The following is an 11039-nucleotide window of genomic DNA, read 5'->3' on the forward strand; positions in this document are numbered from 1 at the left end:
CGAAAGGCTAAAGAAGAGGATATGCGTACAAAAGAGAAGGAACGCACATATAGCCCATGAAAAGCATTGCTCAACCGGAGGTCCTTTGTGTTTCCACCACCAAAATGACGAGTTCTATGACGCATAAACGGCTTCATCGGATGGTCTGTTTTTGCTAATCTTTACGCGGCTTCAACGGGATTAGGAGCGGTGATGAGGCTTGATGAGGAGGCGAGAAGTCCCATAACATTTTTGCATTGTTGATCTTTGTTGCTCAAGTAGTCTTCGTGGCGGACAGGATCGATAGAGCAGGCATTGATTCTCGGAGGAGATTGAGAGACGCAAAGAGACGCAGGCAAAAGAGATGAGGGGGCGCGGAAGCCAGTGACGGTGGAGGCAAGGAAAGGAAGCGAGCGCGTCTGACTGGCGTCCCTGCGGTGGCTCGTCTCCGCGTCTTGTCTCTGGCCGTAACGGTCCGGCGTCTGCCTCCAGGCTCTACTTTGTCGCACAAATGCATTCGACACCACTTGCGTCTAGTTCTCTGCCATCGCTTCCACTTCCGCTGCCAACGACCGTTTCATCCCGCTCTCTCCGGCCTCGCCCAAGCACCGCATCAAGACCAAGCTCGGTGTCGTCCAGCTCCCATTCGCGCTCACGCTCGCAGTCAGTCGCTGCTGAGTCCTCATTCTCAACTTTTCGCCAGGACCTGCATGGTCAACCGGGGTCTTCGGCCTCCCCCCGGACGACTCGTAGTTCCGGCACTCGCTCGGGGCGGAGACACCAACCGCTGCCGCCTACCAATGGCAAACCTAGGAGGTCTCAAGGAATATCAAGTGAGCTTTCTTTTCGGTTTGTGTCGTGCATTTTGCCCCTATATGCACCGACATGTTTGTTTCTAACCCGTCAAGCGGTTTTTGCGCACGAAAGGGCTGGCACAACACCAGTGGCACGACCGGCGAGGAGCATATGTGCTGGCCTGTCGCTTCACCTGTTTGCCCTGCTTTACTTCCCTTTTTACTCGCCTTCGATCCCACATGTGCAGGCGGTTCCCAACGGTGCATGCATTTTTGTCGCAGCCAACCATGCGGAATTGGGGCGCCTCCAGTGCATATAAATCGCTATGCGGAAATTTCCCCAGACATGATCCCACAATCTCGTAGCTTCACTCTCGATAAGACGTGCGCTTTAAGGCCATGATAAACCCTTGCGCGAGCGCAGGTCGGTCCGAGTTCATTGAGCGGCGGGATTGACGTCTTTGGTCCCAAAGAGCAGTGGTTTACAAAGCCTCCCCCTCGGCGAACGCCGTTGGTCATCGAACATATCATGCGTTGCGTTGCATTCGTGAAACACTTCTGGTGGGAGTGCGGAGCTCCTGCTGCGCTAGTCTCCCTCGTTCTATCCTTGTCTCTTAAGCTTCCACGAAAGCACCTCGCTGACGACGAGCAATAGATTTGGGTTCCTTGGACGAACCCTCGTTTGGACCTGCTCCGCAGAAGCGACATCCTTCGCCGGATCCATTGGACGAGATAACAGCCGGTCCTTCGAAACGACGTCGTAAAAATGTGAAGGCGGAACCGGAGGAGCCGTCACTGCGATCTTCGGAGGAAGGGGATGCGTTTCAGACGCATGCGCGAGGTAGCACCTCTGGCCGGACCGCAAAGGGAAAGGGGAAGGCGAGAGCCTCAGGTGCGCTATAGCCATGTGAATCTAGTATCGTCTCTCAGTGCCGACCAGATTCTGGACCCATGTCACCGATTGGCCCTGTAGGACCCGCAGGCTGTTCGACACGTATACAGTCTCCAGACACGGTTGCGACCAAGCCACACGCCATCTCAGGCGCCAGTTCCACGCACCCTGAGGATCCGTCTGTGGACTACGAACAGACGATTCATGAGCATAGCGATGCCATCTCCGCCGAAGCCCGCCCGTCCGTTGGTTGCCCTGAAACAACATCGCCCCCTCGCCGCCCCATGCCTCCTGCGGCCCACGACGACGGCGCATCGGAGGCATCCTCGTCCAGCTCGAAGGGCAAAGGGAAGGCGCGGCCTGCTCGGGTCCCGGAAGCAGTCCCGCTCAGCGAAGTCGAACCACTGGCCGAGTACACATGCCCGGTGTGCTTCTCTCCGCCGACGAACGCCACGATTACGCCATGCGGCCATGTGCTCTGCGGCGAGTGCCTGTTCACGGCGGTGAAGACGGCCATCCAGCGCGGAGCGTACACACTGCCGCCGGGCGAGCGGATGGTTGCGAGGTATGTCCCCGTGGTTATTGTCGAGTCGAGCCTCTGTCGTGACCGATCCGATATTTCACAGGTGTCCGGTCTGCCGAGCACCGATTCCCGGTTGGGACGGACGGGGTGGCGGAGTCATTGGACTGATCCCCCGTGCTGTGTTTAGTCTGTAGACAGGCGATGTAAGGTTCGTTCTTAATACTATCGGCGATCTCGCTCTTGTGTTCTGGATGCCGCGCGCCTCAACTGCCGAGTTCATTTTGTCGAGTAGAGACGGGTTTGGTCGTCATGCTGCCGCACTGCCGCCGCCGCATTTGACTGGCCGTACGAAGGCCGTCTGGTACTCCAGGTTGGAGGATTTCCAGACGAGGGTCGCGATGTCACTGACAGCTCGCACAGCTCGCCGCGATTGTAGTGATTTGAACTCTCAATGCGGATCACAGGACGCACTGCTCTGAGAAGACGAGCCTCGAGGATCCTGCGGAGGACGAAGGACTAGGTCGAAGCCCCGGTGCGCCTCTCATGGCTTCTACCATCTCGGTCTCCACTCAACCGCTCACTATGTCTCCAGAAGGACGTCCCATCACGTCTTCCCAACAATGTTCTCATCAGCCCGTCCAAGGTCCGGGCCCATAGGCGCGCGATTGGCCCCGTGCGGAATCGAACCCCCAGTGAAAAGTCCGGCGAGCTAGATCGAGTCAGAATGAATCCGCGCGAACGAAACGAGTAGATACGAACCAAAATGATTCAGAGTGCACGTCAGGCACTTTTTGGATGTGTCTGGCCGTGATTCGGACCTTGCCCTGTTCCCACGAGTGATGTCTGTCTTATCCCTGTCGGCGTCTCGTGTGTTCGCGCCATGCTCGCGCACGCACGCTCTCGGCGTCTCGCGTGTTCGCGCGGCGCGATGTGTGCACGCACGCATGCTCTTGGCGTCTATCTCGAGAACGCGCGGCCGTTCGCTCTTGGGAGTGCGCGTCGCCGGCCATTTGGTCTCATTCTGCGCGCCGCTGGTCCATGCAATCGACCACACTCTCTTTGCACGTCTTCCAATTAGCTTCAAATGGCCTCTTGCTGGTGTGAAGATTGTCAGGGTGTACATCGCTCGCAAAAGACCATCCATAAACATCGCAATCGGCCTCGTGCCGCACACCGACCAGACACACCTCCTCTCCCCATATTGCCCCCACTTCCCTCTGCCTCAAGGTCACGGAAGCGCGGTCGAAGACAATCTGACGATCCTCCGGGGGGGCCATCTAGCAGAGGCGAAGGCAGCACAGAGACCGCGGACGAGCCTCCGAAGCGCCCTCGGGTGCCGAGAGAGTTGGACGAGCTCGAGGTCGAGATGGACGGCCTGGTGAGTTGTGTGTTGCTTCTGCCATGTAATTGCGTATTTAATCCGTGTAATCTATGTCTAGAATCCATTCTCGGAGCACGAAGGTGGCCTACCTCTCCCATACTACCACTCCGACATCATAGACGACATTCCACAAGTTGAACCCCGCACCCCGTCTCCCGATGTGCCCACACCCTTCGAGAGTAGACCCCCCTCCCCCATTCCTGACCCAGCTGCTTTACCTCCCAATGATGACCACAATGAAGAGTCTCCTGATTCTCTCGGACTACCCGCTACTGCGGCATGGCACGACTTGCAAGTTGCCCTCGATTTCGTCAAAGCGATCGAGAATGCGACTCTGGAGAACGACGGCCTGGACCCAGAGACACTCCATAGACTCAGGAATCCCCTCACAACCCCGCTCCGAGACGACCCGTCATTCGAAGATCCTCTGTTTGAATTCGCTCTACGAGTGTTCCTCGACACCCATACCTCCGCAGATAGTGTCTACACGAGCGTTATCAGGAACTACGAGCTCACCCATCCTGGCACCAAGCTTCTCACCCACTGGCAGATGAAGAAAAAGGTCACTGAGCTCACTGGTATCGTCCCCCTCACACGCGACATGTGTGTGAACTCGTGCGTGGGCTTTACGGGGCCGTTCTCTGAACTCGATTCCTGTCCCCTCCCTACATGCAATGAACCTCGCTACGACCAGAGTGTTCTTTGCTCATCCCGGGGGAAGAAGAAGAAACCACGACGCACCTTCGACACCATTCCAGTCGGTCCACAACTCGCCGTTCAGCTTCGGGATGAAACAAACGCGGAAAGGATGCGTTTTCGAGAGAAGACCACCACTATCATCCTCGACCAGCTGAAGAAGGACCGTCATATCACGATCTTCGATGACTATCTCAAAGGCAAGGACTACCTGTTTCGAGCGTATTCGGGAACAATCAAGCCTGGTGACACCGTCCTCATGTTCTCGATAGACGGTGCACAGCTCTACCGCAACAAGCAGTCTGACTGTTGGATGTACATCTGGGTCATCCTCAATCTCGGTCCCGATCACCGATACAAGATCCGGTATATCCTCCCAGGTGGCTTCATTCCTGGACCGAACAAGCCGAAGAACGTCGACTCCTTCCTTTTCCCTGGGTTCCACCACTTTGCTGCTCTAGCCAAGGAAGGTCTCCACGTGTGGGATGCTTCGCAGGATACCACTTTTATCAGTGACCTCTTCCTTGCCCTCGTCACTGCAGACGGCCCAGGCATGACCTATCTCAACGGGTTTGTCGGCCACCAAGGTGCACATGGTTGCCGGCTGTACTGTCCTCTTCGTGGTCGTCACAAGAAGGGCGGAACCACATACTATCCAGCACTTCTCAAACCGGACAACTATGCTGTAGCCGGATGTGATCATGAAGACTACGTACTCCTCTCGCAGGCATCAAACATCGAGTCTGCCTCTGAACGTTATCGGAAGAACCTCCGTGAACTTTTGACAGCTCAAAACAAGACTCAGTATGAGAAGCTTCGCCTGAAGACCGGGATCGCAAAGCCAAGTATCCTGCTGGGATTGCCCGAGAAGTCGTACTTGGGTATTCCTGCATGTTTCCCTGCAGACCAGATGCATCTCGTTTCTCTCAACATCACCGACCTCCTCATCTCCCTCTTCCGTGGTACCCTGCAGTGCGAGAAGACAGACAACAGGGCAGACTGGGATTGGGCCGTTTTTAGCGATGACAAGGTGTGGAAAGCACATGGGGCTCACGTCGAAGCTTGCACTCGCTACCTTCCTGGTTCGTTCGATCGGCCGCCTCGCAACCCAGCTCTCAAAATCAAGAGTGGTTACAAAGCATGGGAATTTCTCATATATGTCTTCGGCCTCGGTCCAGCTCTCCTCTATGCCACCCCTCTTCCCATCAAATACTTCCGAAACTTCTGCCGACTTGTTTACGCTATCCGGATCACACTAGCATATGAGATTCACCGAGACGCCCTCAAAGACGCCAACGACCATCTCTTCGCATTCACAACCGAGTTTGAAGAGCTCTATTACCAGCGCAGAGAAGATCGCTTGCACTTCATTCGACAAAGCATTCATGCACTCTCCCACATCTGCGAAGAGTGTGAGCGCCTCGGGCCGCAGGCGTATTACACCCAGTGGGTCATGGAGCGTGTTATAGGTTCCTTCGTACAAGAGCTCCGCAATCACGTCGATCCATATGCAAACCTCGCCCATCGAGGTCTGCGACGCGCTCAAAAGATCGCCCTCACAGCAATGCTCCCGGAGCTTGAGCACAGCAAGTATGCCACAGGAGACCTTCCCGAGGGAGCGAAGCAGGTCGGCTCCGGCTATGTGCTTCTCCGTGCTGTGGAAGCTGCCACTCCTGTTACACCTGCAGAATCCGAGGCCCTTCGAGCGTACTGGGAGCAACACACTACACATGAGATACCCCAAGACTACACCTTCAGTGTTGCCCGTTGGGCTCGGTTGCTCCTTCCGAGCGGACAGGTGGCTCGATCACTCTGGAAAGAGTCAATGAAGAATGAGTCCAAATTGCGTATCTCACGGAATGTGAAGGTAAAGTTCAGAGCCCCATATCCGATAAACATCATCTCACACCGTCACTACAGATCCAGCACAACGAAGTTGTCTCATATGGCGAGATCCGCTACTTCTTCGAGTTCAAGCTCCCAGGTGGAACGGAGCCTCACACAGTCGCGATGGTCTCCATGTGGGGAACCCCAGAGCCGAAGATCCTCGAGTTGTCCTATGGGGCCATTCAGTCATGTCTTCCAGGTGGTGACGACGCACTCACCGTCCTCCCGGTTCATCACATCAAGTCTGTTGTGGCGATGGTTCCCCACCCGCAACCAATCGAGCACCGAGACGAACAGATTGACCTCACCGGTCGCTTTTTTGTCGTTGAGAAGCCTGGTCTCGGAGTCGCACATCTTGGCGGCGTGGTTGAGGGGCTCGGAGAGGGAGAGGGTGCTGCTGCCGGTTCAGGTGGAGGTGATGGCGAAGGCGGACTGAGTTAAAACAGTAGATCAGTGACTCATTGCATCGTGACGGGACAGAGATGAGTCCGGCGAGCACCAATGCAACGTTCCCATTACCGTGCCCATCTCGTCGAACCGCTTCGGCTCATAGTTCCACATCGCATACAGCCGCGCGTCGGGCACCAACCATCAGCCTGTGTTCTCTCTCGGAGCAGAGCAGCCCTGCACCCACGCAAGAACAAACACGCTGGACTCACCGAAAGAACGTGCCGCACCAGCTGAGGGATCCGCGATTCCTGCCGTGCAATCGACGGCACCACCCGGTCCTGCACCGCAGTCGTCTGCGCCTGCGCCCCAGGCAGCATCCGGTTCCCCTCCTCCCTGTCCACCTTGGCCGCGAGGGGAGGTGCCGCGTGGTGAGGACGGCGAGCGAGGACTGGTCGTGCAGGACGACCGCATGGTAGTCCACGGTCGAGGTCGCAGTCGGCATCTGCACCTACAACGGGGGTGTCGCGGAGCGTTCCCGCTTGACCGCGTCGTTTGGCAGCTGCAGCCTGTGCGCCCTCGGTCAACGGTGGACTAGCCACTCTCCGCGTGTCGGCTGGGCGTGGATGAGGCATTGGGCGTGGTGATGGACACGGCGGCGGGTTTGAACGCAGCTGCGCGCCCTCGGTCGGCGGCGGACTCGCCACTCTCTGCGCGTTGACGGCGAGGAATGAGGGCAGAGAGAGAGAGCACGAGAAGAGGAGACACACCATTGATTTCGGCCAGCTCCTCGACGTGTCTGGTGGAATGGACAGCGTAGCGGGCTATGTCGCGCAGCCCTCAACGGCGCAGTACTCCCTGAGCGCGTCCATGTTGGTGCCCAGTTCGCCAAAGGCTTCTATCGCGTCGCGCGCCACGATGGACTTGCAGCCGGCATGTTCGGCATACTTTGCGACGGTGGCGGAGAGATTGGCGAGGGAGCGGGAGAGGAGGGAAGCCGTGGGCGAGGAGAGTTTTGATGGTCGCGGTGTCGACGTCGTCGGGGCGAGGAGGATGTGTCCTTGGAGAAGGGGGAGCACACAGTTGCAAGTGTATGGAATGCGCAAATGGAGTGTAAAACATACCTAATGATACATAGCCTGGTCCAAGCACATAGCGGGAGCTCTTGGGGATGGGCAGAAAGGCCGTGGTGGTGGCAGAGTCTATAGGACCGGCACATCTGGGCAAGAAATGGTTAGTTATAGCTATAGTGCTGCATTCTAAGTGGTGGAATAGGAGACTCACTGTAGATATATGTCAGCATCTCCCGGTAGTGAGCAGATGAGAAGGCAGCAGACAGATCTAAGTTGAACTCGAGGCAGGCAGCGCGCGCGATTGCGGGGACGCGCATTGTCACGTGCCGTTATTATCCCACGGCTGGTGGCGCGGCGCGCTTGTGCGAGCCTGTGCCGCCAACCGCCAGCTTCTGCGCCGCCAACCACCAGCTCCTGCGCCGCCAACCGCCAGGTCTTGCTCCCTGCAACCGCCAAACATCATCTCAGACACTCAATCTAGAGTCATCATTCCAGTGAGTCTTGTTTCTTCCCCATACGCAGCATGTAGTATACGCTGCCCTAGACTGCCGATGTGCTGTCCACTGCTCACCATTTCATATCATTTTCGCAGCTCTGGAGTTGCTCTGGGCCTCTCTCCCTGTCTCGAACGACAAGGGCAGAGCCTCCAAGTGTTTCTGTTCCTGTCCCTGCCCCAGTAAGCGACCCGCGTATTTTAGTTCGTGCAGTTGAGCTAAAAACCAGATTGCCGTAGTTTGACCCTGCCCGGAGCAACCACGCAACAACCACGAGATCACTGGGATGGAACGCGACCCTTTCAGAACAGCAATGAACGACTAGTGGGTGTGCACGGGGTCCACACACTAAGGAGGATATAAGGCATGGATTTGTGAGGAGGTATGTTCGCCTCTCTCACTCTCCTTTCTTTTTATACTGCAATCCCCTGCATTCTCGTCCCGTTGCGGCCCTACCACCGTTTGTTCCACACTCTCTCTACCTTGATAATCTACTCCTCGCCCGTTTCGCTATGGATTCGGACGACTCTATCTTGCACTTCACCGGCAGTAGCGACCCTATTGGCGGCTCTGACGACTTGTCCTCACAGTTGTTCTTTCAAAGTCACACTTCATCAACGAGATACTCCTCGCCTTATCACTACCGCGAAGAAGACCTTCAAGAACCGGTGTTCCGTTCAGAACATGTGAGTATTCTCTTTGAAATCCAGTCACATTGCACAACGTGGCGGTCCTGGGTCCTACAGTGCGTCGCCTGCCCACTGATACATCTTCATCCCCACAGGTGCGGTATCAGACACCTCCCCCTCAACGCTCCGGCTACAGCCAGATCCCTCCCCGTCCACTTGGGGCTGCGCAACAGCTCTCTCATTTGCAACACCGCTATCAGGTGCTGCGAAAGCAATTCGACATCCTTCAGGCGGAGCATCAGCGAATGGAAGTCGAGTTGGATACCACCAAGTGAGTTCTCCGCTTTGCCATCCTTCGCACTCTCTGAACGATTTTTCCGCCCTAGGACAAACTACACGGGTCTGCTAGACGCGCTTCGGGCGGGCGGCGTGGTCACGGCCGGGGGTGGCGCTGGGTCACGGCCAGTTACTCGGCCTCCACTCAAGGACAGCGACTTTCCTGAAGTCACGACATGGTACCCCCACCAGTGGCACAAGATCCGCAAGACTCTCTCCACCGTCACGGACCCCCTTGCCGACCTTGCTGTCGACGCCACCAGCCCGAGTCAAGGTGACTCCGTCAAGTCAAAACGAGGCGGTGCACGCGCTGCGAAGGGAATCAACGTCACAATGAGGTTCGTGCAAGATAGTGACGGCGAGGTTGTCGATGGGTATCGGGCAAAGGCCATGCGCAACCGCGCTCGTGCAATCTGGTCGCGCTTTCGCGAAGGCGGTCGCACTATGCCTGCCACATGGGGTGGAGCCCGTGCCACTGTCAGGACCGACTACGCCAATGAGATGGAAGAGGCGTTCCCGGAGCTCCGATACGGGGCTGACCAGTGGAAAGCACACGCAATCGCGACTCTCACATATCCCAACTGGCACAAGCGCGGCGATGTCGATTCAGATGACGAAGATTCCGACGATGAGCAAGAGACGACCGCCTCGCGCAAACGACGTGCCCCTCAGCCGAAGCCCGCACGTCCCTCCAAGATTAGTCGCAAGAAGCCGTCGACTCCCCCATCCGGAACAGATGCGCAGACCATAGATCTTACTCGGACGCCTGCCCCGGCTCCCAGATCTCCCCTCATCATTGAGAGTGCACTTGGGTGAGGTTTCTATTGGATGTACTTGTGCATGCTTCACTGACAGGTCTTGGTTGTATACAGAGCCAATCTATTTGAACGCTGTATACGTATGAGCACACCACCGTCGCCTAATGTACCAGCCTCCACGTCCATCCCTGATGCCCTCTTCGGTGGCTCGTCCAGCATGCCAGGCGTCGCGGGGGCTGCTTCTGGACTGCACGGATCGTCTTCATATACGCCACCTACTGACCCATCAGCCATGCAAGCACCTTCCACGGCCGAGCCTGACACGTCCGAACCGGCATCCGTGCCGCAGGCAACACCCCCACCAACCTCGGTGCCCAGCGTTGGTACGTCACCCATACTCTCACAGTCCATGCCACATGGCTGACTCGTCATCTGCGCTCTCGCTCATGCTGCCTGCGACGACAGCGACTCTGCAGACCACATCAACAGGCACCGCGCTCCCAGTTGGCGCACCCGAAATGGATCGAGTCTCCCCGCTTCCGATGTCATCGGTCTCACGGCCCGCCGCACCCTCAGATTCGTCCCCGAGCTCCCTCTCCGCCTTGCGTTCTGTGAACTGCGCAACCCCGAGTGGGGCTGTTCCAGTATCCGACTCTACTAGTATCACCCCGTCGACTCTGTCTGTGCTCTCAGCTGAAGGACACCAGTCCATCACAGAGTCGGCTAGCAACGAGCCCCCTACGTCGCCGCCATCGCTCTTGGGTTCCATGCCTCCGCTTTTCAACTTTGCGGCGTCCGCACCCATCGCTCCACAGGGTGGCGCATCGGGGCACCTCCCTCCTACGTTTGGCACGTTGCACCCCTCACTACAGTCCCTTTCCACGGCGGCGCAAATCGCAATGTATGTCGTTAGTTTCAAGTTCATTTTGTCAGTCTACTCACGCTTTCATGGCAATGCCAAAACTGTCACTCGAAGGGATGGTTCTCAGCCACTTGACAGCTCGGTGACGACTTCGAAGGCTATAACCTCACCGGCCTCTGGGGCCGTCATTTCGAAGAAGAAAGTGAAGATGTCCGCCCTCTCGTCATTGATGACCATCTCGTCACTGCCCGGTAAGTACTGTGCACCGTGTATGCAGGTGTAACACCAAAGTTGACATCCTCTTGCACAGCGCCCTTTGCGCGAGGGAGTGGTTGTCGAAGAATCCTG

At 57.0% G+C, this 11039-nt stretch overlaps 3 protein-coding genes across 3 annotated transcripts; 2 read left to right on the forward strand and 1 right to left on the reverse strand.

Moving 5' to 3' along the window:
- Nucleotides 1-1949: 1949 nt before the first annotated feature.
- BXZ73DRAFT_105096 (uncharacterized protein) lies at nucleotides 1950-6593 on the forward strand (the record flags this gene model as incomplete). Its single annotated transcript, XM_048016133.1, has 4 exons — nucleotides 1950-2230; nucleotides 3473-3566; nucleotides 3628-6132; nucleotides 6186-6593. The coding sequence occupies 4 exons, from the start codon at nucleotides 1950-1952 to the stop codon at nucleotides 6591-6593; spliced, it is 3288 nt and encodes a 1095-aa protein (XP_047874119.1).
- Nucleotides 6594-7363: 770 nt separating this feature from the next.
- Nucleotides 7364-7929, reverse strand: BXZ73DRAFT_105097 (uncharacterized protein; the record flags this gene model as incomplete). Its single annotated transcript, XM_048016134.1, has 3 exons — nucleotides 7364-7599; nucleotides 7664-7741; nucleotides 7824-7929. 3 exons carry the CDS (start codon nucleotides 7927-7929, stop codon nucleotides 7364-7366), a joined length of 420 nt encoding a protein of 139 aa, XP_047874120.1.
- Nucleotides 7930-8618: 689 nt separating this feature from the next.
- On the forward strand, nucleotides 8619-10942 carry BXZ73DRAFT_80482 (uncharacterized protein; the record flags this gene model as incomplete). Its single annotated transcript, XM_048023293.1, has 6 exons — nucleotides 8619-8792; nucleotides 8891-9066; nucleotides 9122-9883; nucleotides 9944-10212; nucleotides 10523-10730; nucleotides 10806-10942. Coding segments are annotated over 6 exons (1726 nt in total), but the record flags the coding sequence as incomplete, so codon positions are not given.
- Between the last annotated feature and the right edge of the window lie 97 nt (nucleotides 10943-11039).

The sequence above is a fragment of the Epithele typhae genome (genome assembly GCF_022376455.1).
Source record: "Epithele typhae strain CBS 203.58 chromosome Unknown BXZ73scaffold_60, whole genome shotgun sequence".
In the NCBI taxonomy this organism is placed as follows: Eukaryota; Fungi; Basidiomycota; class Agaricomycetes; order Polyporales; family Epitheliaceae; genus Epithele; species Epithele typhae.